The 27,929-nt window shown below is 42.9% G+C and overlaps 1 protein-coding gene across 1 annotated transcript in view; it reads right to left on the reverse strand.

The window, feature by feature from the left end:
• LOC126473190 (sodium- and chloride-dependent GABA transporter 1-like) overlaps positions 1-27,929 on the reverse strand; it is a 127,348-nt gene that overhangs the window by 55,614 nt on the left and 43,805 nt on the right. The window contains exons 5-6 of the mRNA XM_050100084.1: positions 27,024-27,156; positions 13,535-13,773 (exon numbers count right to left, since the gene is read on the reverse strand). Coding sequence (XP_049956041.1) covers positions 13,535-13,773; positions 27,024-27,156 — 372 coding nt within the window. The remainder of the gene's footprint in view (positions 1-13,534; positions 13,774-27,023; positions 27,157-27,929) is intronic.

Below are 27,929 nucleotides of genomic sequence, written 5' to 3' on the forward strand. Positions count from 1 at the left end.
GTGTATTCTGACGAGCCCAGGACGCACACCAACACAGCTTTAGTTTGCTCTGCTGTGCTTTTTAATTCAACGTAATAATAATTTTCATGCTAGTTTAAAGCATGTTTAGAAATCTTAGTTCAATGGAGATAACTTTTCTCCGATCGACATGGATTTTAATGCTTTCCTATAGTCAATATAAAGAAATCTTTACTATCAAAAACAGTTTTAATCACAATTTATTTATTACGGTGACCGGTTTCGACCACTACTGTGGTCATCTTGGTCGAAACCGGTCACCGTAATAAATAAATTGTGATCAAGACTGTTTTTGATAGTAAATATTTGTAACACATTGTGATCACTGTTCTCTCCCATTGTTGTTGTTGTGGTCTTCAGTCCTGAGAATGGTTTGATGCACCTCTCCATGCTAATCTATCCTGTGCAAGCTCCTTCATCTCCCAGTACCTACTGCAACCTACATCCTTCTGAATCTGCTATTGTATTCATCTCTTGGTCTCCCTCTACGATTTTTACCCTCCACGCTGCCCTCCAATGCTAAATTTGTGATCCCTTGATGCCTCATGACATGCCCTACCAACCGATCCCTTCTTCTAGTCAAGTTGTGCCACAAACTTCTCTTCTCCCCAATCCTATTCAATACTTCCTCATTAGTTACGTGATCTACCCACCTTATCTTCAGCATTCTTCTGTAGCACCACATTTCGAAAGCTTCTATTCTCTTCTTGTCCAAACTATTTATTGTCCATGTTTCACTTCCATACATGGCTACACTCCATACAAATACTTTCAGAAACGACTTCCTGACACTTAAATTTATACTCGATGTTAACAAATTTCTCTTCTTCAGAAACGCTTTCCTTTGCCAATTCCAGTCTACATTTTATATCCTCTCTACTTCGACCATCATCAGTTATTTTGCTCTTCAAATAGCAAAACTCCTTTACTACTTTAAGTGTCTCATTTCCTAATCTAAGTCCCTCAGCATCACCCGACTTAATTCGATTACATTCCATTATTCTCGTTTTGCTTTTGTTGATGTTCATCTTATATCCTCCTTTCAAGACACTGTCCATTCCGTTCAACTGCTCTTCCAAGTCCTTCGCTGTCTCTGACAGTAGTAGTGTTCTCTCCCATAACGTATCCAAAAGATAAAGAAAGGCAGACAAAAGCTAAATGATTGTGAAAAAGTCGTAGTAGCTAAATAACTCATCTGACAGCTAAATGGCATCAAAAAGAAGTTAGAGTTAGCTCTAAAAAAGTTGGTTCGGCAACACTGCTTAATACCGGTTCGTGAAACATTGTAAGGAGTGACTTCAGGACAATCGGCGTCTATACTCAAACGGTTCACTTTTTTCATATTTTCTGCGGCACTTTCCTATCGAACAAACAGGGTCTATGAATCTTCGTGCTGCACTTGCTTGTATACGTTCAGTATTCCTTACTATATCTATTTCATATGAGCTCCACACTTTTTAGCAACATTCTAGAATGGTTCACACAAGTATTTTGTAAATAATTTTCTGTGTATCCTGACTACATTGTCTCATGCCTCAAAAAATGTAAACGCTCTTATAAGTCCGAATCTCTCATTAAAGCAAATAGAAATCATTTCTCTTTTGTGGGTAATAAATTAGAAGGCAGTGGAAAACCTAGCAACGCTTCCGATTTTTGCAGAATTGGAAATCACTACCTTCATTGTGTGAAGTTTGAAGTAGATGGGATGGTGTATGATGTGAAGAAGGAAGGTAGCGGAAGAAAGAGATGTTCAACAGACAACAAAACTGTTGATGCAGTGATTCAGGCGTACACACAACCCCGAAAAGAACTGTGAGGCAGTACTCTCGTGACTATGAGATCAGAAAAAGCTAGTTTCTGCAGAACTTTGCGGACTCACACTTGCGTGTACTGGGCTAACGAAAATCTATATGTAACTGAAGAAAGACATGTTAATCTACCAGGGTTACGATTCAGGTGTGGTCTGTTGGCTAGAGGATTAACTGGGCCGCACTCGAAGAGGCTGTTACAGGTGACTCTTAACTAGAAATGTTACACATGATAATCCAGATTTTAACGTTATTTTCGACAATAAAGATCATTGCCTTCAACAGAATAGTGCGCCAGCTCACTTTCAGCATCATGTGGTGGAATTTGTCAATGCACATTCTCTTCGAGACGGTTAGGATGAAGAGAAGTATCCAGCTCGATCATCGCGTGTAAACTCTTTAGATATCTAGCTTTGGCGTACTGTCAGGAACGTTGTGCATGCCGCAAAACCACAAACACTGTATGATATAAGAGAGGAAACTCAGCAATCCTTCCATCATATCCCATCAGAAATATTACAATTCGTATGTTGATTTGATCTAAGTCATTATCGACTATGCGTTGCGGTGAAAGGTGGTAATTTTGAGCATATACACCTTAAATTATACCTTAATGTAAACGACATCAAAAACTTTTCATTTCTAGCCGCTTTAATTAAACATGTATCCAATTTCAAAGAGTGTATACATTATCTTGGGTTTCTGATTTCAATCTCTACATCGTTTGATACTTCACAAAATGTTATATACAAGTATTTTTAAGAAGTCACTGATTGCAATTGTGACCCGCCGATACTGTAGTCATAAGATATTATGGTTTTCCGCGTCATGTGATTGCGCAGTTTTATATTTCTGAACAATTAAAGCAAGTTGTCAGTCATTACTCTAGTTTCAAATGTTATCAAGCTCTCTTTGAATAACTGTTCAGTTTTTACAGGTAGTACATGACAATAGGTAACTGCTTCGTCGGCAAAAACATTGAAGTTGTCTAACACAATATGTGGGGTCATCAATGTACATCGTGAACAGAGAGAGTCCCTCCCTTGTGCACTCTTTTAGTTACCTCTACATCGAAGATCTCTCCATCTGAGGTAACGTGCTATTCGGCTTACTAGTAGCCACGAGGACATTCATTTAGCAATCTGACATCAATCGGTTTTCCTCTTAACTCGGTTGCTATGATCAATGCTCTGTGTTTATCGTGATCTTCATTTGTCAGTTTCGCACCTGTTGGGCGTTTGTCATCTCAGAAAGTCCCAAACGCCGGCTGTCACGTGTGATTCACAACTGTATGCCAATTTCTTCGAGATATTTCCATGCCTTTGCGTGTCACGGAACTGTTTGATTTGGTCTCTAATAAAAAATATTAAGTAACTGATTTTAATCTCTCCACTGTTGTTCACGATGAAGTCTTGGAGACATGTAGCTACATTGTATTTCATTATGTGAAAAACTATCATGATCGATGTCGAAATACATATTCCATCCTCAAATGTATCTGGAAAACCAATCACATCTCATTACATTCAGTGAACAAGCCCTGCAAAAGAGACTACTTAGTCCACTCATCACTCGTGCATACCGTCTTAGGACATTGCCCATGTTTGAGAGATGCATAAGAAATAGGACTTACAGAACATTTTGCACCTATACAAAGATGGACGACTGAAATGGTCACAAGTTTGGTTCACTTATTGCAAAGCGCCACAGAGACGATAATAAACCGGAATTGGCATACACCTAAAGCTAGACTTCAATCAGCCCGCTGAAACCTACTCATAAATTTCGAGAAACGGTATTAAACAAAGAACCCAGAGATATTCTTTAGTCCCCTCCGTATCGCTCCCACAGGGGATGATAAGACAAAACTGAACTAACTGCAGCGAGTGCAGAGGAGTTTAGGCGATCATTCTTCTCTCGCACCATAGGGGAACGGATTGAGAAGAAATCCAAACATGTGATAGATAATTTTCGCATTCCCCAAATTCGTTACCCTCAGAGGACTCTGAGTAAAGGAAGCGTCTCGTTACTCGCCTATTTTTTCCCTGCACGTTCGTGCCGACTCGCTACTTTTCCTTTTCGTCCACCTTTTTTCTCTCAGCGGAGAACGACATTAGTGATACGGAGTACTGGATACATTTTGAACTCGTATGTTTTATCATACAATGTAAGCTTTCGCGGGTGGTGCTGACATCACAAAACTTCCGGGTTACTAAAACTTTCTCCTACTGCGACTGCGGGAGAACCACTAAAGATGTCTGCCACAATCGGACAGGAAACGTTAGAAGAAAGTTCTGCACATCGACCACGGCCTAATAGCCCGGAAGTTTTAAGTGATGTCGCCATGTTTTCTTTCCCCACATGCGTGTGGGAGGAGTTGGCACTACCCATACCCTTCCAGTTCCTCCTGTGCACACAGTACGGTTTCCGGAGTACGGAAAATCGCCGGATTTTCGATAGCCCACAACGTGAAACCGGGGCTTTAACAGGGCTACAGCAAGTGAACGGAGAACAGCATCTGCCGTCCAGCGGCCGTAGTCGCCGTGTGTTTGTCTGCAACTGGAGAGACCGATCGTTGTACGACAGTGAGGCGATTCAGTTATGAATTAGTTTGATATGACAACGAGTTCAAGTCCCAAAATTTCAGCTTTATCATTGATACCATTACAACCATGGTGACTGTTCATCAGTATGTAGAAGAGAAAAATTAGTTCGGGAAAGAGTTCCCACTCAAATAGCGCTTGCACCCAACAGCCTGATTTATTTGTTGAATATATGCCAATCTCTGTTTTTTTTTTCTACAGTCAGTTTTTACCCACTATGGCTCACTTTAATATTAGTGAAATTATTCCCTGATGTCTTAACACACGTTCTATCTATCTCTTCTTTTTGTCAATGTTTACACATGTTTCTTTCTTCACCCATTCTGCGAAAAACTACTCATTCCTTGTCTCATCAGTTCATATAATTTTCAACCTCTTTCTATAGCACCACATGTCAGACATTTCTATTCCCTTATTTTCCGGTTTTCCAGCAGTCTACGATTCAATTCCATACAATGCTGCGTTCAAAACGTCCATTCTCAGAAATTTCTTCCTCAAATGAAGGGCTCTGTTTGATACTAGTAGAACTTTTTGGGCAAGAGTATCATTTTTGCCTGCGATAGTCTGCTTCTTATATCCTCCATGTTTTGTTCGTCAAGCATGATTTTGCTTACAAGGTAGCAGAATTCCTTCAATTCGACCAACTCGTTGTCATCAGTTTTGAAGATGTCTTATTTCTGCTGCTACTCATTCTTCGATTTGTTGTCATTCTGTAGTGTTTTTGCTCATTAAGCTGTTCATTCCGTTTAACATGATCGTCGAAATCGTTAACCTGAATATAGTGCAACATTTAGTTCTTATTTTTTCAGTCCTATTAGAGAGTATGTACACTGCCTGAGAAATAGTGAAGCACGCAGAAGACATGGTCGAATGTCAACGTAAAACCATTGGTGGGTATGTAAATGATTGTTGTTGTTGTGGTCTTCAGTCCTGAGACTAGTGTGATGCAGCTCTCCATGCTACCCTATCCTGTGCAAGCTTCTTCATCTCCCAGTACTTACTGCAACCTACATCCTTCTGAATCTGCTTAGTGTATTCATCTCTTGGTCTCCCTCTATGATTTTTACCCTACACGCTGCCCTCCAATGCTAAATTTGTGATCCCTTGATGCCTCAGAACATGTCCTACCAACCGATCCCTTCTTCTTGTCAAGTTGTGCCACAAACTCCTCTTCTCCCCAATTCTATTCAATACCTCCTCATTAGTTATGTGATCTACCCATCTAATTTTCAACATTCTTCTGTACTACCACATTTCGAAAGCTCCTATTCTCTTCTTGTCCAAACTAGTTATCGTCCATGTTTCACTTCCATACATGGCTACACTCCATACAAATACTTTCAGAAACGACTTCCTGACACTTAAATCTATACTCGATGTTAACAATTTTCTCTTCTTCAGAAACGCTTTCCTTGCCATTGCCAGTCTACATTTTATATCTTCTCTACTTCGACCATCATCAGTTATTTTGCTCCCCAAATAGCAAAACTCCTTTACTACTTTAAGTGTCTCATTTCCTAATCTAATTCCCTCAGCATCACCCGATTTAATTCGACTATATTCCATTATTCTCGTTTTGCTTTTGTTGATGTTCATCTTATATCCTCCTTTACTAGACACTGTCCATTCCGTTCAACTGCTCTTCCAAGTCCTTTACTGTCTCTGACAGAATTACAAAGTGATCGACGAAGCTCAAAGTTTTAGGGTTGCCGTTCTCTGTAACAGGTACAGCAGCCACCAGAGAGCACTGGTGGTACGTGTTTAGTGTTATTACCAGGCCTGTGAATGTAGATACATGGAGATACTGTGCCTTCGTGTGAGACAACATTATCAATACCTGACAAGGTTTGCAAGTGATGTTATTATCGGTCTCCATTTGGCTGGCTGGTCGAATTGTGCAGTATCCCGATGTGTGGGGCATTCGGATGTAACAGTGGGCCAATGTTGAACAGCATGGGAACGTAAGGACAGGCAGACACGTCGTCATCGACCACATCTGACCATCAGAACGGACGACCTCTGTATTGTGCACAAAGCATATCGTAACTCCTTCACATAACCGCATGGCATGCGAGAATAAGTAATGGGCTACCTGCAACATTCTGTCCCATCCCACAACGTTGGTCAGAAACTAGCAGCAGCCGTCCCACGGAATTGCCGTGCCACGGGCGGACTGCCGTTCACACAACAACACAAACGGATGCGTTTGGTGTGGTACAGTGACCGGTAAGCACGGATCAATTACGAATGGCATCGCATTGCGCTCAGCACTGCCCTGAATGACCATCATCGGCGACTATGGAAGGGACCTGGACATAGGTCTTATTCTTCCAATACTTCGGAGCGCCACGGCGGTGTTACTCATGGCGTTAGAATGTGGGGAACTATCGGCTATGACTTAGGTTACAGGTAGTAATACCAAAAGAAATCAGCTAAATTCCGATTACGCGATAAGTCAGACAAATCTGAAGGCTGTAAATTCAACTAAATACTTAGGGATTACAATTACAAATAACCTAAATTGGAACGATCACATAGATAATCTTGTGGGTAGAGCAAACCAAAGACTGCGATTCATTGGCAGAACACTTAGAAGATGCAACAGGTCTACTAAAGAGACTGCTTACATCACGCTTGTCCGCCCTATTCTGGAGTATTGCTGTGCGGTGTGGGATCCGCATCAGGTGGGACTGACGGATAATATCGAAAAAGTACAAAGAAGGGCAGCTCGTTTTGTAATATCGCGAAATAGGGGAGATAGGGTCACAGACATGATACGTGAATTGGAGTGGCAATCATTAAAACAAAGGCGGTTTTCGTTGCAACTGTATCTTCTCATGAAATTTCAATCACCAGTTTTCTCCGATTGCGAAAACATTCTGTTGGCACCCACCTACATAGGGAGAAATGATCATCACAATAAAATAAGAGAAATCAGGGCTCGCACACAAAAATTTAAGTGCTCGTTTTTCCCGCGTGCCGTTCGAGAGTGGAACGGTAGAGAGACAGCTTGAAGGTGATTCATTAAACCCTCGACCAGGCACTTTACTGTGAATAGCAGAGTAATCACGTAGATTTAGATGTAGATGTCGACTGAGGGAACTCTGACAGCACAACAGCATCTCACAAAAACATCATGTGTCCTCATATAATCCCTCCGTATCGCGGTGCCATTTTTGAACGGGACAGTATCTATTCACACATGATACGTGTCTGTACAAACTATCTGCGTGATTTTGAGGTACTCCTTGGATCAGCGAGATACCCAGGTCTGTCCCCGATAGAACATGTGTCGGACCAGCTCGGATGTCAACTCAGTTCCAGTACTATTACCCAGGATATCAAGGACCAATTACAACAGCTGTCGGCCAGCTTTCCTCAGGAGACGATACTATGGATTTATGAAATTGTCCCTTAGCGAACCAGTGCTTGCATCTAGATCAGAGGGGTGCAACGTCATACTGACAAATCGGCTTACTCTGCCAAGTTTCTCATAAATTTGACTCGATTTTTTAATCACCCGTGACATTTTAATTAGGTTCCTCCTCCCATTTTGGATGCTTTACTTTTTTATCAGCCTGTTTACGTAGATATAGGTTTACATGTGATGGTACACAAGTGGCAGCGTAGGGTGTTTCTTTGTGGTAAGGGTCCGCAGCTCGTGGTCTCGCGATCGCGTTCTCGCTTCCCGAGCACGGGGTCCCGGGTTCGATTACCGGCGGGGTCAGGGATTTTCACCTGCCTCGAGATGACTGGGTGTTTGTGTTGTCCTCATCATTTCATCATCATTCGTGAAAGTGCCGCCTGTATATAAGAAGGGTAGAAGGACGGATCCTCAAAATTACAGACCAGTATCCTTAACATCGGTTTGTTGCAGGATTCTCGAACATATTCTCAGTTCGAATATAATGAATATCCTTGAGACAGAGAAGTTGCTGTCCATGCGTCAGCACGGCTTTAGAAAGCATAGCTCCTGCGAAACGCAACTCGCCCTTTTTTCACACGATATCTTGCGAACCATGGATGAAGGGTATCAGACGGATGCCATATTCCTTGACTTCCGGAACGCGTTTGACTCGGTGCCCCACTGCAGACTCCTAACTAAGGTACCAGCATATGGGATTGGTTCCCAAATATGTGAATGGCTCGAAGACTTCTTAAGTAATAGAACCCAGTACGTTGTCCTCGATGGTGAGTGTTCATCGGAGGTGAGGGTATCATCTGGAGTGCCCCAGGGAAGTGTGGTAGGTCCGCTGTTGTTTTCTATCTACCAGGCGCGGCTCGTAATTAAAGGCTCTGAGGCGGAGCCGCCCCAAAATATATGTTAAAGTAAATTTCGCAAGAACGTATTACATAATTTAAATTATCAGGACGAATTTCGTATATTTCCCATTCCGATTAAAATAACGACGTTCAACGTTTTTGGAACTGTTTCTATCGATGAATGTTTTCCGAACGGTTAGTAGTGTTTAGGCTGCGCCTTGGAAAGTCCGTAAGCTGCGTGTATTAGCGGTTTAGGGGCGTGGCTTCTACATAGCATTGCTCGTTATGGGCGATCCGAAGGCTCAGAGCTTGCAGCCTAAGGGTGTTATACCAACCACCACACGTTTTTCACGTTCCACTATCTATGTAATAAAGGAATGTAGAGTGGCCGAAACTTCGCTATCCAATATCTGTCTCTGCACATCTCTACTACGCCTCGATGCGTCATTAATCGACGTTTAGTATTTTTGTTTTGATAATGTTTTACATAGTAGTTTTGTTTCTGCCATTGGCTATTGTATCCACATTTAGAGTAAGTTTGCAAATATCCCGCCAGAGTGCACTAGACTACAGTAACATAACAGTACTGCCATCTAGCGAGAGTTTCGTAAGTGATTAGAGGACAAAGCGCGCGAAATTTGTCCCGTTACTTTATTTTCCGTGCTTGCTGATGCTGACTGCTTTTGTTGACACCGTGTGATATTAGCAAGTTTCTATTTCGGAGTGTATTTTGCAAGATTTTAGTGAGTTTTACTTCCTTGTGAATATCTGCGAATTACGGCGAGTGTGAAACCAGCGCAACATGAATTCAGTGTGCAATTTAATAGGTAAAAGCTTGGAACACGGCCACAGGATGAAAGTGAAAGAACTTGGTGCACCCAGACCCGATCTAACGATCAATCAAGAACAGAAACAGTGTAAATCTAGGCAAGGATACAAACGCAGTTTTAATAGAGCAATGTACGATGCAGCTGAGTGGTTGTGTGGTTGTGAAGTGAAAAACGCATTTTTCTGTTTCACCTGTCTTCTTACAAATAGTACTGATAGTGCCTGGACTGAAACTGGTATCGCTGACTTAAAGAATTTTCACGCAAAGGTGAAAAAACATAATTCCAGCGAAAAACATTTAAATGGGTTCATTGAGTTTTCAATGCTAGGGAAAGTGGACATTATGTGCCAATTAGATAGTGCTTACCGCCGTAATATAAAGATATATAATGAAAATGTATCAAAAAATCGGTATATTCTGGGTAAACTGATAGACTGTATTAAATTTTGCGGCAAATTCGAGCTTGCCTTAAGGGGCCACGATGAAACAGAAGATTCCAAAAACCCAGGAATTTTTCGAGGATTAGTCAGTCTTATGGCAGAACTGGACTGCGTCTTGAAGCAGCACATTGAGAAATCAGAAAACCGTGTTTTCTTAGGCCTATCGAAGACAATTCAAAATGAACTCCTGGAATCAATTTATGAGGTGTGCCTTAATCTCATCAAGAGTGAACTGTCGAAGGCAAACTTTCTCGCAATAGAAGTTGATGAAACTACTGACTGTGCAAATTTGTCACAATTGGTCCTAATAATTCGCTATGAGCTACTGGGACAAATAAATGAAAGATTTATTTCCTTTGTACGCCCAAAAAGTCACAGTGCAGACGATGTAACTGCAGCTGTTCTCTGCGAGCTAGAGAAAATGAATGTACAAGAAACACCTGAAAAACTGATAGCTCAGTGTTACGACGGTGCTCCTGTTATGAGTGGCCATAAAAGTGGAGTTCAAACTAGAATTAGAGAAGTGTACAGGAATGCTCACTTTATTCACTGTTACGCCCATCAGTTAAATTTAATTGTTGAACGTTGTGTGACGGGCAATAAACAAGTGCGGATCTTCTTTAGCAACTTGGAAGGAATTTCCACCTTTTTTTCACGGTCTTCTAGCCGTACAGCCATTCTTGACGAAGTAGTGAAGAAGCGTATTCCTACCTGTCCTCAGTCCATCAGATGGAATTTTAAATCACGGAGCGTAACCACTGTGTACAAATACCAAAAGGAAATTGTTGAGTGCCTAGAAAGAATTATTGATGATGATGCCAGTGATTACAAGACAATAAACAAGGCCACGGGACTGAAGGGTTTCCTGCAAGACGAAGATTTCCTCTTCTGGTTAAATTTTTTTAATACAGTCATGCCTCACTGTGACATTCTCTTTAATCAACTGCAGCAGAGGAATATTGATGCAGTGAAAACTGTTGAATATGTTTCGCACTTTGCAGATTCTGTCCAGCAAGTTAGGGCCTCACTTGAAACTGACGATCTCTGGGAACAGGTAGAACCAACTGCAAAACGGGGACGTTTCACAGAATCAAGAATAGTGTGTGCACGAAACGTTTGCGACCTCATCACAACTCAGATCAGAGAACGATTCAGTTTCAATGATCACTTATCGATTGCACAGCTGTTTGATCCATCGTTGTTTGCAAAACATCAAACTATTTTTCCGGAAAAAGAGTTTAAAATAGCTGTTAATTTGTTCAATTTACAGTCTTCTGATCTACGTCATGAGCTGAAAGTGTTGTACAGCCGAAAAGATTTTATGAAGGCGTCAGGTGCTTTGACCTTGTTGAACTGTCTTTACGATAACAATCTGGCTAAAGCTTTTCCTGAAAGTGTAAAACTTCTGCAAATAATAGTAACATTCCCTATGACGACCGGCGAGGCAGAACGCTGCTTCTCGACGTTAAAGCGAGTGAAAACATTCATGCGCAACACTATGAATGAGGACAGACTTTGTGCGCTTGCAATGTGTTCCCTAGAAAAAGAATTATTGAATCGGCCAAATTTCAATGAAATGGTCATAGACCACTTTGCTGCGCAGAAGGGGAGACGAGCTGACTTCGTCTATAAACAAATGAATTGAGGTAAGCAAAAGTGCATTCATAATTGATAAGAGGTAATTCTTTATATTAAGTCCTACTTAGCCTATTAAGTGAAGTGGATAAAAAAGTGTAGTGTCATGTTTAGCCAGTCATAAACGTGATGACATTTTCCGAAACGAATCACTTTTGGTACCGGTACAGTGTGTTGCGCTACAGTGTCACATTTTGTGTACTTTAGCACAACAAACCGTACTAAAAATGACGTATTTTGGAGAGATCTTTAGTGCGCTATTTCATATAAATGCATATTTTCATAATACACAATAAATACGAACTGTTCGCTTCTCAAACATGCGAAATAATATGGCAGTTGCACGGATTGCTCATGCCACCCAATCACAGCACAAGACTTGCGACGTCACGAAAACATTACAGTATCGTCATGCGAACTCGTAAACTTCGAGCTTTGGAGGTTAACCACAATAAACGCCTTACGTTTAGTACTGAAAACACCAAAAATATTAAGCAACCGCAAAGTTAACATTCATCGCATTAAAGATCTCTCCAAAACGCGTCTTTTCATATGATTTGCTGCAGTGTCAGAATATGTAATGATGACGTATAAAAACACTAACCAAAGATTTTAATTCGAAGTTAGCTTTTAATCATATTTAATACCTGATTATAGAAGATACAGTACGTAAAATTATGGGTAGAGAGTGATCTGCCACCCCCCTCCCCCTGAATTTTTAGTTGTTTATGTCAGACTAATCTGTAGTGTAACCCGAGGTCTATGTTGGCTCCAATCGATAAATGCCGCAGCCTTCCCCAATATAGAAACCACGAGCCGCGCCTGCTATCTACATAAATGATCTTTTGGGTAGGGTGGATAGCAATGTGCGGCTGTTTGCGGATGGTGCTGTCGTGTACGGGAAGGTGTCGTCGTTGAGTGACTGTAGGTGGATACAAGATGACTTGGACAGGATTTGTGATTGGTGTAAAGAATGGCAGCTAACTCTAAATATAGATAAATGTAAATTAATGCAGATGAATAGGAAAAAGAATCCCGTAATGTCTGAATCCTCCATTAGTAGTGTAGCGCTTGACACAGTCACATAGATTAAATATTTGGGCGTAACATTGTAGAGCGATATGAAGTGGGACAAGCATGTAATGGCAGTTGTGGGGAAGGCGGATAGTCGTCTTCGGTTCATTGGTAGAATTTTGGGAAGATGTGGTTCATCTGTAAAGGAGACCGCTTATAAAACACTAATACGACCTATTCTTGAGTACTGCTCGATCGTTTGGGATCCCTATCAGGTCGGATTGACAGTAGACATAGAAGCAATTCATAGGCGGGCTGCTAGATTTGTTACTGGTAGGTTTGATCATCACGCGAGTGTTACGGAAATGCTTCAGGAACTCGGGTGGGAGTCTCTGGAGGAAAGGAGGCGTTCTTTTCGTGAATCGCTACTGAGGAAATTTAGAGAACCAGCATTTGACGCTGACTGCAGTACAATTTTACTGCCGCCAACTTATATTTCGCGGAAAGACCACAAAGATAAGAGAGATTGGGGCTCGTACAGAGGCATATAGGCAGTCATTTTTCCCTCGTACTATTTGGGAGTGAAACAGGGAGAGAAGATGCTAGTTGTGGTACGGGGTACCCTCCGCCACGCACCGTATGGTGGATTGCTGAGTATGTATGTAGATGTAGATGTAGAAGTGCCGAGATTAGACTGAGCAAAAGTTGGGAATTTGTACGGGCACTGATAACCGCACATTTGAGCGCCCGGCAAACCAAACATCATCATCATCTTTGTGGAGGGAGGGGGGGCGATTGAAAGACATTGAAGAGATTAAATAAACAGCGAATGGCAAAATTCTTCATTTGTTGAAGATACACTTGGGACAGAAGGCGCTAAAGCATGTGATTACTTTTTGGGAGGCGTGTTGTGGCGAGTCTGACCTGTAGCAGTTGTGATGGAACTTGTTGTAGGAGCCGAGCGCGGGCAGGGCGCCGGTGCCGATGCTGTAGGCGAAGAAGATCTGCGTGGCGCCGTCTATCCAGGGCCCCGGCGACGCCAGCTCCTCCCACCGAGGCGTCACGTAGTACAGCAGGCCGTCGGCAGCGCCTCGCAGCGTCACTGCACGCACCACCAGCACCGCCAGAACCGCGTACGGGAACAGCGCCGTGAACCAGATCACCTGCCACAGCGTAAACTCTACATACATTCCGTACTCTCTGCAACACGGCCTGTATGCATTGTTATATTTTACCGGTCACCTCACCTCCTTATTACGAGGGGCATTCAATAAGTAATGCAACACTTTTTTTCTCGAACAATTTCGTTTGAAAAATGCGGAATTTGTTGTGGGATACCGTGGAACATTCCCGCTTTAGCACCTATAGTTTCATGAAGCTCCGATAGGTGTCGGCACTATACATAGCCTTCAAAATGGCGTCTGTAACAGATGTGAGTTCCAAGCAGAGAGTTGTCATTGAGTGTGTTTTGGCGGAAAGCCAGAGCATTGCAGATATACATAGGTGCTTGCAGAATGTCTACGGAGACCCCACAGTGAACAAAAGCACGTTGAGTCGTTAAGCACACCTGTCCGATCTACCGCGCGTCAGATGTTGAAACGTGCGGACACTCTCATTCGAGGTGACCGACGGATCATTATTAAGCACCTCGCTGCTCAACTGGACGTCTCTGTTGGTACTGCTGCTGACACACTTCTCCACCAGTGGGGGATACTCAAAGGTGTCTCCCGTTGGGTTCCTCACCGGCTTACAGAAGATCATAAACAGCAGCGAAAGACCATCTGTACGGAATTTCTTACGTGTTACTAGGCTGACCGTGATAGTTTCTTTTTTTTGTCGAAATTTCATCCCACGCGATGAAACATGGGTTCATGACTTGGAACCAGAAGCAAAGCTGCAATCCATGGCGTGGCGCCACTCCACTTGTCTTCGAAGAAAAAGTCCAAAGCAACACCGTCAGCCGGTAAAGTCAAGACGACGGTCTTCTGGGACGCTGAAGGGGTTATTTTGTTCGACGTCCTCCCTCATTGTGCAACGATCAGCTTTCAAGTGTATCGTGTTACCCTTAGAAAACTGAAGAAATGATTTCAGAGTATTCGTCACCACTAAAATGCAAACGAGGTTCTCCTTCCCCATGGCAATGAAAGGCCTCAACGAAGTCAACCGAGAGGAGCTCACAAAACTTCACTGGACTGTCCTTCCTTAACCACCCTAAGCCTGGATCTCGCACTTTTCGACGTTCATCTGTTTGGCCCAATGAAGAATGCACTCAATGGGAAGCAGTACGTGGATGATGGGGAGGCCGGCTGATGTGGCCGAGCGGTTCTAGGCGCTACAGTCTGGAACCGCGCGACCGCTACGGTCACAGGTTCGAATCCTGCCTCGGGCATGGATGTGTGTGATGTCCTTAGGTTAGTTAGGTTTAAGTAGTTCTGAGTTGTAGGGGAGTGATGGCATCTACATCTACATGACTACTCCGCAATTCACATTTAAATGCTTGGCAGAGGGTTCATCGAACCACAATTATACTATCTCTCTACCATTCCACTCCCGAACAGCGCGCGGGGAAAACGAACACCTAAACCTTTCTGTTCGAGCTCTGATTTCTCTTATTTTATTTTTATGATCATTCCTACTTATGTAGGTTGGGCTCAACAAAATATTTTCGCATTCGGAAGAGAAAGTTGGTGACTGAAATTTCGTAAATAGATCTCGCCGCGACGAAAAACGTCTTTGCTTTAAAGACTTCCATCCCAACTCGCGTATCATATCTGCCACACTCTCTCCCCTATTACGTGATAATACAAAACGAGCTGCCCTTTTTTGCAACCTTTCGATGTCCTCCGTCAGTCCCACCTGGTAAGGATCCCACACCGCGCAGCAATATTCTAACAGAGGACGAACGAGTGTAGTGTAAGCTGTGTCTTTAGTGGACTTGTTGCATCTTCTAAGTGTCCTGCCAATGAAACGCAACCTTTGGCTCGCCTTCCCCACAATATTATCTATGTGGTCTTTCCAACTGAAGTTGTTCGTAATTTTAACACCCAGGTAGTTAGTTGAATTGACAACCTTGAGAATTGTACTATTTATCGAGTAATCGAATTCCAACGGATTTCTTTCGGAACTCATGTGGATCACCTCACACTTTTCGTTATTTAGCGTCAACTGCCACCTGCCACACCATACAGTAATCTTTTCTAAATCGCTTTGCAACTGATACTGGTCTTCGGATGACCTTACTAGACGTAAATTACAGCATCATCTGCGAAAAACCTAAGAGAACTGCTCAGATTGTCACACAGGTCATTTATATAGATCAGGAACTGCAAAGGTCCCAGGACGCTTGTCTGGGGAACACCTGACATCACTTCAGTTTTACTCGATGATTTGCCGTCTATTACTACGAACTGCGACCTTCCTGACAGGAAATCACGAATCCAGTCGCACAACTGAGATGATACCCCATAGGCCCGCAGCTTGATTAGAAGTCGCTTGTGAGGAACGGTGTCAAAAACTTTCCGGAAATCTAGAAATACGGAATCAACTTGAGATCCCCTGTCGATAGCGGCCATTATTTCGTGCGAATAAAGAGCTAGCTGCGTTGCACAAGAACGATGTTTTCTGAAACCATGCTGATTACGTATCAATAGATCGTTCCCTTCGAGGTGATTCATAATGTTTGAATACAGTATATGCTCCAAAACCCTACTGCAAACCGACGTCAATGATATAGGTCTGTAGTTCGATGGATTACTCCTACTACCCTTCTTAAACACTGGTGCGACCTGCGCAATTTTCCAACCTCAGAAGTTAAGTCCCATAGTGCTCAGAGCCATTTGAACCATTTGATCATGGGGAGGTTATTGATGGAGCAAGAAGTTGGATCCGAGTTCGAGCAGTAGAGTAGAACCATGCGGGCATGTAGGCCCTCCCAGTAAGGTGTCGTAAAGTCGTCGCATTTATCGGAGATTATGTTGAAAAATAGGTTTTTGAAGCCAAAAGAGTGGGGAATAATATGGTGTATTGGAATGCTGAATAAAGCGAACCTGCTTTCAGAAAAAAAGTGTTGCAATTCTTATTGAACGCCCATTGTATTCTACCAGTCATCTCCGTATTACGTAAGTGGTACCTCTGACGCTTCTAGAACGACGTTTTGTGGTGGGCTTTAGTACAAAGACCGGTTTAATGCAACTATCAACACTCATCTCTTCTGTGCAAGCATTTTCATCTTTGAATAACTACTGAAACGTATATCCATTTGAATCTGCTAATAGTCGTCAGCCGTGCGGTCTGGGGCACCTTGTCACGGATTACGTGGCCCCTCCTGCCGAAGGTTCGAATGCTCCCTCGGGCGTGGGTGCGTGTGTTGTTCTAGCATAAGTTAGTTTAAGTAGCGTGTGACTCTAGGGTCCATTGACCTTAGCAGTTTAGTGCCATAAGAATGCACACACATTTGAACATTTTATAGTAGTCAAGCCTTCGCCTCTCCCTAAAATTTCTCCCCTCCCCCTCTCCATTGCACACAGACACACATACACTTCCTTCCATTATCCATTTGCAGTCTGACGATTCCTTGACGCCTCTGGCTGTAGCCTATCAACCCTCTAATTTAGTCAAATTGTGCCACAAATTTCCTTTTCCCCCAGTTTGATTCACTACCTCTTCATTAATTATTCGATCCGTCCAGATACTCTTCAGCATTCTTCTGGAGCACCACACTTCCAAAACTTGTCTCTATTCTTGTCTTAACAGTTTATCGTCTACGTTTCACTTCCGTACAAGGCTACACGCCACACAAATGCCTTCAGGAAAGACTTCCTATCATTTAAATCCATGTTCGATGTTAACATATTTCTCTTCATCAGAAACGCTTTTCTAACCATTGCCAGTCTACATTTTATATCCTCTCTACTTCGCCATTGAAAGGTCTCTGTTGGATTCCTTTCATGTTTGATTTCTTAAATCTGTTGTCGTTTACGGCATAAATTTCTCTTCTAAATTTACTGTGGCGTTTCTGACTATCTGGGAGGAGACTGAGTAGTGGAACGTGTTACTTTTACACATAAACAAGAACGATCTGTCACACTCCTACACTTTAAAACACAGTTTATATGTAATTCATGTCACACAGTCTCATACGGAACCTACATCAGCTTTCTTTTATATACTGTATATGATAAGATACTGTCATCCCCCTTCCCTTCTGTGTGAGAGGATGAATGAGCAAATGTGTTTCTAGTTGCATGCTTGAGGGTAGCAGACAAGCCTGTCTGCTAGAGAATAGTAGGACCAACGTCGGAACAGGTAGCTACGCTTTCTAAAAGCAAAGAGGTTTCTATCCTTAGTATGGTCCTGTCCGTCCGTTGTCATGTTGGTATAGGAAGCTGCCCCTCTGGCCACTTCCGTTTGTATTTGTGAGCCACCCCTCAGGAAGGGACCAGTCAGTCTGTCCGCGGCGAGCGTCTGAAGTGGTAAGATCTCCGGCTAAGCGCGTGTCTGCTAAGTCCGCAGGACAATGGATTTCTTAAGTTCAGCCTAACTGAAAATTTAATCACCTTTATTTCAGGTTTAGCTCTAAAATATCTAATGTTATCTTAAATTGCAACGCAGTGTAATTCGCGTGTGAAGTAGTTCAGAATATCTTCCGGTAGTTGCTTTGTCACTACTTTGTGAGTAAAGTGGAACCACGTGTTGATCAGTAACTCTAACTAAGATCATCAATCTTAAATGCGAATGCTCGTGTGATTATAACGTCTCGTCTTGACAATATTTTTCAATATAGCAACTTTTCTTTATGTTCAACCCACGTGGGGCGTACTTTGTGAGACCAGTACCACGTGCTTATACAATTGTTTGACCCATCAGGTTAATAGTAAGATGATAGTAACCAGTTCGAGGTTTTTCTTTTGTAAATTGCTTTTCGATCTAATTTGTTTTAATTATCAAAATTATTGTGGAGTTACACTCTTTGTGTAAACCAAGTTGACCACGTGAAGCATGTGGTGTATTCATCAAAGTAGCCCTCAGCTATTCTTTTCGGGAAGACTTCACACAGAGTTAGTATGAATGTAGTATACCAGTGTGTGGTAATTACATGACGGACAGGATTGTGCTACGAACGTAACGTCTTTGGGTGAAAATTGTATCGGTTGGTTGTGGTTAATTTCCTCTTACATATGTTTCAACATTCTCTGTGTGTTATTTTATGAATGCAGTGTTGTATGTAGTCTCCCAATCTTGGCTCCCTATTTGATGTGTTCCGTAAGATTAGAAACTCACATTTTCACAGTCCTAAATAAGGCACCAGCTTAGTTATGACTCACGTTTAATATGCTGAAATTTCAATGATCAATGGTAAAATAAATTTCCAAATATACACTGATTTATTTCTTTTTATTTAAATTCTCTTTATATATATATATATATATATATATATATATATATATATATATATATATATATATTACTGGTTGTCGTATGACTATTAAAAGATTATGATTAATGTTAGTCTGGTTGGTAATTCGGTAAGCTAGACTGGATGCCTGGTGAAACAGTTGCTCAGTAATGCAAGGTTAACTTCCCCAGACGGCTCACAGCTTTTAACCCGCTTTTATTGGCTATCAGCACCGCTTACACCACAAATTAAAGTAACAACGTTACACCATTGCAGGCCTGTTATCGAAAGTACGAGCATATGGAATAAGTTCATAGATATGTGAGTGGCCCTAAGACTTATTAAGTAATCGAATCCAGTATGTTGTCCTCGACGTGAGTGTTCATCAGAAACAAAGGTATCCTCAGGGACGCCCCAGGGAAGTGTGATAGATCCACTGTTGTTCTCTGTATACATAAATGATTTGGCGGACGGGGTGGGCAGCAGTCTGCGGTTGTTTGCTGATGATGCTGTGGTACACGATAATGTGGCGAATTTGAAGGTCTGTAGGAAGATACAAGACGACTTTGACAGAGTTTCTAAATGGTAGTTGGTGTGATGAACGGCAATTAGCTCTAAATGTGGGATAATGTCAGTTAATGTGGATTAGTATGAAAAACAAACCTGTAATGTTCGGATGCAGTATTAGCAGTGTCCTGCTTGACACAGTCACGTCGTTTAAATGTCTGGGAGTAACGTTGCAAAGCGATATGAAATGGAACGAGCGTGTGAGAACTGTGGTAGGGAAGGCGAATGGTTGACTTAGGGTTATTGGGAGAATTTTTAACAAAAGTGGTTCACTTGTAAATGACCGCATTTAGGACGCTGGTGCGACCTATTCTTGAGTACTGCTCGAGTGTTTGGGATCCGTAACAGGTCGGATTGAAGAAAGACATCGAAGCAATTCAGAAACGTGCTATTAGATTTGTTACCCGTAGGTTCGAACAACACGTAAGTTTTACGGAGATGATTAGGGAACGTAAATAGGAATTCCTGGAGGCAAGGCGATGCTCTTTTGGAGGAACACTACGGCGAAAATTTAGAGAGCCGCATTTGAAGCTGACGGCCGAATGATTCTACTGCCGTCAACATATATTGCCAATAAGGACCGCGAAGATGAAATACGGAACATTAAGACTCACACGGAGGCGTATAGGCAGTCGTTTTTCCCTCGATTTATTTGCGAGTGGATCAGGAAAGGAAAAGACTAGTAGTTGTACAGGGTACCCTCCGCCACGCACCGTGCGGTGGCTTGCGGAGTGTCTATTTAGGTGTAGATCATCGGTTATTTTCATGCCGTAATAGCAAAACTCGTCGAATATTTTTAGTATGTGATTTTCTAGTGTGCTTCTTTCTGCATCTCCCGATCGAATTTCACTACTGTCCATTGCCCGTGTTCTACTTACGTCGACGTACATCTTGTAACATCTTTTAAAGACATTACCCATTCCTTTCAACTGTTCTTTCAAGTCCTTTGCTGTCTCTGAAATAATTATACTGTCACCGCCAAACTACAAAGGTTTCCTTTTTTCTACTTAACTTTGAACAGATTTCCAAATTTCTCGTCTCACTCCCTTCTCGACTACCGCTTCCCTTTCATGTGTTTCGACTCTTATAACTCCAATCTGGTTTCTTATAAGTCGTATGTAAAGTTTTGTTCCCTGTATTTTCTTCCTGCTACCTATGACATACAGAGCATAATAGCTGAAAAGGAGCGTACGTAATAACCTGTCATGGTAAGTGGAAAAAATATAACACTTTTCTAGCATTCAATGAAGATGGTAATAGAATGTTACAACTTTATTAAATGCCTCTAAATGATGCTCCAATATCTTTAGGCAATAGACTCTAATGTATCCATTAGGTACAGATTAAGTAATACACTTTGGGCCATAAACACTGTAACACAACGAAAGCAGTATCCAGCAAACGTCAAATTGTCATGCTTGCATAAGCAAATGATTAGCATTTCAGTCCAACCGCATAAAGTAGTTTGGGGTAACGCAATTACACTTGTATGTAAGAAAAGTTTACGCAGTAGGTTTCTCAATTAAAAATCGCATTTAAATGTTGGCTATTTGTGAGAAGATCGTACAGCGTCTCGTGGAAATTGGAAATTTGTGGTAAGGTCTTATGGGACCAAACTGCTAAGGTCATCGGTCCGTAAGCTTACACACTACTTAATCTAATTCAAACTAACTTACGCTATGGACAACACACACCCACGCCCGTGGGAGGACTCCAACCTCCGACGGGGGGAGCCACACGGACCGTGACAGGGCTACCCCGCGAGGCCAGCGTCTCATGTAAGAAGGAGACTCGACAGTTGCTGGATTGCGGAATATCAAGACTGCAGTTTATTTTTCGCGATACTACTGTTTGCATTGGTTGGCGTCCCATGAATGTCTCGCAAATAAGCAGTCAATGGGTTCAGGACGGTCACACGCAACGACGTGCGGACTCTCAGTGGCGCCATGCAACTAGCGCCCAAGAGGAAAGCTATATTTTTCGCTCAACCATGAAACATTGTACAGCTACGTCGCGTACATTGTCTCAGGAAATGAGATGGTTGTTAGAGCAAGACAAGTATCCACACAGACAGTGAGGTGACGTCCGGAACACCATAGACTGTAGGCACTGCGAATATTGTTGCAGTTTCTCTTCATGTCAGCAGCGAGATGCGCACTGACTGTAGTGGGCGCAATTACAACACGTGATATAGGAGTTGTACCAAGGCGTCTTTCCAGACGAGCTCCAGTTCTGCATACAGCTTCACAATGGATATAAATGTGTGTGGAAGTCTGAGGAGAGCAAACGTTGCCAAATTGCATTTGTCATCGTTATAAGGGCCCGCCAGTTGGAGTGATCCTATTAGATGCACAACGCGATCGTCTTTCTTCACATAGCGGGTAATCTGAACAGCAGACGTTACATTTCTGAAGTGGTAAGATCCATAGCTAAACCCTTTTGTCGAGATTTCTGTAACATAGCTTTCAATAAGATCTCACAAGACCACAAGTCCTCACGTACCTCGATGCAGAGGATGTTTGGCTGTTGCCCTGGCCAGAATGTTCTTCAGAGTTCTCACCTACTGAAAACATCTCATCACAGGTCATAGAGAAAGTAGCATGTCACCACTGGCCACCACTATGATTGATGAACTGAGGTTTAGACTTGAAACGGCATGTAATGACGTATCCGTACGTGTCATCCAAGTGCAGTTCTATTTCATGACTGGCCGGTTTAAAGCACTTATTGTTGCCAGTGTGTTCTAAATTTAGCACAACATATCTCCAAACAACCTTCAAATTTAATAGTGTACAAATCCTACTATACTGCACACATACAATAAGTAAAATTTTGCTTTTCCTATACTTCTTGATGGTGCAATTTTAATGGCCCACTGTATACACTATCTGGTCAAAATCATCTGGACACTCCAGAGAAGTTAGTGATGTTGGACGCTGATGTCTGGACCGAAGTCGCGTTGTAATTCATCCCAAAAGCTTTCCGTTGGGTTCAGGACGAGACTCTGGATAGGCCAGTCCACCTCAAGAATGTTGTTGTTTACAAACCATTGCCTCAAGATGCTGCTTTACTGCAATGCGTATTATGGACTGTGGTGCTGGTCCCGGCGGAGGTTCGAGTCCTCCCTCGGGCATGGGTGTGTGTGTTTGTCCTTAGGATAATTTAGGTTAAGTAGTATGTAAGCTTAGGGACTGATGACCTTAGCAGTTAAGTCCCATAAGATTTCACACAACTTTTTTTTTTTTTTTTTTTTTTTTTTTTTTTTTGCAGTGCGTATTGCCAAACTGATACACATTTGTGACTTAACTGCTAAGGTCATCAGCCCCTAAGCTTACACACTACTTAACCTAAATTATCCTAAGGACAAACACACACACTCATTCCCGGGGGAGGACTCGATCCTCCGCCGGAACCAGTCCATGACTGCAGCATCTGAGACCGCTCGGCTAATCCCGCGCGGCTACAAAAACCACTCCCGTACTGGAACACTACCTGATCCATACTTCACTGCTGGTACTACACATCATGGCAGGTAACGTTCTCCAGGCGTTCACCAATCCCAAATCCTTCCATCGGATTGCAATGGTTTTCAGTGTGATTGATCATTAGCTCCCAGTCAATCATTGTCAGTGGCGACGTTCTTTACATCGCCTCAAGTGTCACTTAAGAATGACTACACAAATGTGTGCTTATGAGGACCTATTCGACCATGGCACCCCTTTCTTTTTAGCTCAATAAGCACGTTACTATTCTAGTCATGCTCACGAGTGATAACTTCCACTGATTTCATGCAACTTTTACAAACACCCTCCTTAAAGCTCAACGGTCACTATACGTCAGTACTAGAGAATACCTGATGCTGTTTGAACAAGATCCATTCAATGAGCAAACCATCTTGGCTGGTCAAGGAGTAATGTCTTCCATAGCAGAAAACAAAAGAGAAAGATGGATTAAACTTATGGAGGAAACAGATCTTTCAATTAGCAGCAAGAAGGCCTGGAAACTGCTAAGAAAACTAAATAACGATCCAACCAAACATGCCAATAACGTTAACATCACTCCAAATGAAATTGTTACACAGATTCTTGAGAATGCTAAACCAAGATCTCCTATCCAAAAATCGGACTTCAAATTAGATTTTAAGGAACAATTTCAGAATAATAACCTGACTAGACCATTCAACATAGGTGAATTAGAAAAAAGCCATTCACAAATGCAAAAATGGCAAGGCAGCAGGATTAGATGACATTCGTGCAGAGCAAATTAAACATTTTGGCACTGCAGCCAAAGACTGGCTCTTAAACCTGTATAACCACTATCAGGCTTTTTTCAAGATCCCGAAATTATGGCGCAAGGCACGCATGATTGCGATACTGAAACCTGTAAAGTCACCAACGGATCCGAAGAACTGCAGGCCAATATCTCTCCTCTGCCATCTCTATAAGATCCCAGAGAGAATGATTCTTCAGTGTTTAACTGCGGTAGTTGATCCACTTCTTATTTCGCAGCAAGCTGGCTTTAGACCAGGCAAGAATTGCATCTCACAAATCCTTTATCTTTCTCAGTTCATAGAAGATGGCTTTGAGCAGAGAAAGATAACAGGTGTAGCTTTTGTTGACACCGTAAACCACAGACTGTTACTGCACAAAATCCACAACCTGACTAACGACTACGCGCTGACGAGGATAATTACAACACTCCTACAGAATCGTCGTTTTTTCGTGGACTTCCAAGGAAAACACAGCCGATGGAGAACCCAAAAGAACGGTCTCCCCGAAGGAAGTGTACTGTCACCTATTTTATTTACTGTGTACACTAACGATCAACCACAGCCTCAAGGATGCAAAAGTTTCATATATGCTGATGACCTTGCTCTTGCTGCCCAGGGCAATCGGTTTGAAGATGTCTACAACAGCTTGGTACTTACTATGAAAAGATTCTACTCGCACCCAATCCTAAGAAAACGCAAGTGTGTTCATTCCATCTGAAATATAAACAAGCAGACAGGAAGCTTGAAATATTCTGGAATGGAGTTGCACTAGAATATTGTTCCCACCCCTGGTATTTGGGTGTCACTCTCGACCGTACACTGGCCTACAAGGAACACTGTCTGAAGCTGAAGCAGAAAGTATCCTCCAGAAACTGCCTTCTTCGGAAACTGGCGGGATCGAACTCCGGTACACATCCACAAACAATAAGAACAACAGCTCTTGCCTTATGCTATTCTGCAGAAGAGTATGCTAACCCAGTGTGGTACAATTCAGTACATGCAAAGCAGGTTGATGTAGCCTTAAATGACAGCTGTAGGATTGTTACAGGCTGCCTAAGGCCGACCCCCATGGACAAAGTTCAACGTCTCGCTGGGATTGCTCCATGTGACATCAGAAGAGAGGTTGCCGCTAACATCGAGAGGCATAAATCAAATACAGTGACTTCACATCCACTCTTTGGACATCAACCTGCCAAGCCAAGACTGAAGTCCTGGAAGAGTTTCCTAACAACTTCACAGCCCTTAGATGGATCAGCTGCGGCTACCCGACTCACCAAGTGGAAAGAAAGATGCCAACACCTGTAAAACTGGATGACACCACAAGAATCCCTGCCACCTGGACACACAAAGAAGTGGGCCATCTGGAAGTCCTTGAACAGACTACGGACCGAAGTCGCAAGATCGAGGGACAATCTTCTTAAATGGAACTTCCAACTGCCAAATGACAACACAACACTGTGCGAATGTGGTAAATTGCAGACAACCTGGCATCTCTTCAAATGTAACTCATGCCCAACCAGCTGTAGTATGAAGGACTTAACATCTGAAGCACCCAATGCTATCAAATTTGCCATCTTCACAGCTCTTAGAAGGATCAGCTGCGGCTACCCGACTCACCAAGTGGAAAGAAAGATGCCAACACCTGTAAAACTGGATGACACCACAAGAATCCCTGCCACCTGGACACACAGAAAAGTGGATCATCTGGAAGTCCTTGAACAGACTATGGACCGAAGTCGCAAGATCGAGGGACAATCTCCTTAAATGGAACTTCCAACTGCAAAATGCCAACACAACACTTGCGAATGTGGTGAATTGCAGACAATCCGGAATGTCTTCAAATGTAACTCATGCCCAAACAGCTGTAGCATGAAGGACTTAACATCTGAAGCACCCAATGCTATCAAAGTTGCCCAATTCTGGGTGAATACTGTATAGTTTTCCTTGTATGTATTGTATATGTGTTCATTTTAGTGTTCCTCTGACACGAATAAAGGAAGAGAGTACAAGATCTTGATTCAGATTCAGCTCTTCCTTCGCCTTTCCACTTCATAATCATAACAGCAACTATCGATTTGGGTGATTTTAAAGTAATTGAAATGTCTTTGATTGATTTGTTGCTCAGATGACATTCAATAACTGGTCTCTATTAGAAGTCATTGAGCTCTCTTGGCCGGTCGCGGTGGCCGTGCGGTTCTAGGCGATTCAGTCCGGAACCGCGCGGCTGCTACGGTCGCAGGTTCGAATCCTGCCTCGGGCATGGATGTGTGTGATGTCCTTAGCTTAGTTAGGTTTAAGTAGTTCTAAGTTCTAGGGGACTGATGACCTCAGATGTTAAGTCCCATAGTGCTCAGAACCGTTTGAACCATTTTTTTTTTTGTTTTTTTTGTTTTAGCTCTCTTGACTGGCCCATTCTGTTGTTAATGCTTCTCCACTGTTGTTGTTGTTGTTGTGGTCTTCAGTCCTGAGACTGGTTTGATGCAGCTCTCCATGCTACTCTATCCTGTGCAAGCTTCTTCATCTCCCAGTGCTCACTGCAACCTACATCCTACTGAATCTGCTTAGTGTATTCATCTCTTGGTCTCCCTCTACGATTTTTACCCTCCACGCTGCCCTGCAGTACTAAATTGGTGATCCCTTGATGCCTCAGAACATGTCCTACCAACCGGACCCTTCTTCTTGTCAAGCTGCGCCACAAACTCATCTTCTCCCCAATTCTATTCAATACCCCCTCATTAGTTATATGATCTACCCATCTAATCTTCAGCATTCTTCTGTAGCACCACATTTCGAAAGCTTCTATTCTATTCTTGTCTAAACTATTTATCGTCCATGTTTCACTTCCATACATGGCTACACTCCATACAAATACTTTCAGAAACGACTTCCTGACACTTAAATCTATACCTGATGTTATCAAATTTCTCTTCTTCTCTACTAACAACGCAAAAAATTCTTGCCTCCTTTCACATTCTCGTGACACCTATTCGTCAATTCCGCATTATGTAGGGCTGTCCGCCCACTTTTGATCAGCTACTCTATATTCATGGCGGTTTGTTTAATTGTCATACATCAACATTAGACTGATATGGATGTACACTTAGTGAATGTAGACACCGTGTGTAAAGAGTAGAGGAGCACGTGTGTACTGTAGGGTAGGTTAGGGTGGTGGTGGGGCTGACCTTGCCGCTCTGGTGGAGGCCGCGCCAGATGATGAGGTAGACGAGGACCCAGGCGAGCAGCAGGCAGCCGGCCAGCTCCCACTGAGGGCCGCCCAGCTCGTCGATGCCCGTGCTCACCTGCAGCACGCGCCGGCTGCAACACGCGACCCCTTCACCGCACGCTGCGCCCCAACCCCTCACCCCACACTCCACACCACTCCTACACACTTAGCTACATCCGATACCATAGCTGGTATCAGTGCCAATACCTAACATTGTCTCGACAATTCTACTGTATCGGAAAAAGTTGTCAGTACCGACAGTATCGCAAGGTACTGTTTGCTCGCACTTTTAAACTTTTTCTAAGGCACAGACTTAAGCACAGAGTGCAAAAAAGTTGATATAACGTCCACCTCTGTAACTAAGACATCAGCGTGTTTGACAGCCGTGTGGAGGTTCCGGGTTCGATTCTTGGTACTGCCAGGGATTTTCCTTGGTGGGAGGATTGGACCATGGTGCACTCAGGCTCGTAATGCCAGCTGAGGAGTTACAACGACAGAAATCTGAGTAGCTGGCAACGGTCAGGAAAATAGTGTGCTGACCCCACGTCCCTCCATACTGCATCCTAATGACGTCAACCCCACGCCACTCCATACTGCATCCTAGTGACGTCATTGACGGAGAATGACCCGGCGGCCAGTCGGTACTGAATAGCCCGACAGGGCCAATAGATGGAGCGGACTTAACACTAATATCGTGTAACACCGCCTCTTGTTTTGATAATGCCCTCAGTTTGGCAGAGAGGAGTATTCAGAAGTGCCTTCAGATATGCCATATTCAGTTGAAGCCGCTCATTAATGACTAGATCCCGTAGGGCTCCCAAATTGCTAGGTTTCACCCGCTGTTCCAAACAGTTCGACACATTCT

Source organism: Schistocerca serialis, chromosome 4, assembly GCF_023864345.2.
Source record: "Schistocerca serialis cubense isolate TAMUIC-IGC-003099 chromosome 4, iqSchSeri2.2, whole genome shotgun sequence".
NCBI lineage: Eukaryota > Metazoa > Arthropoda > Insecta > Orthoptera > Acrididae > Schistocerca > Schistocerca serialis.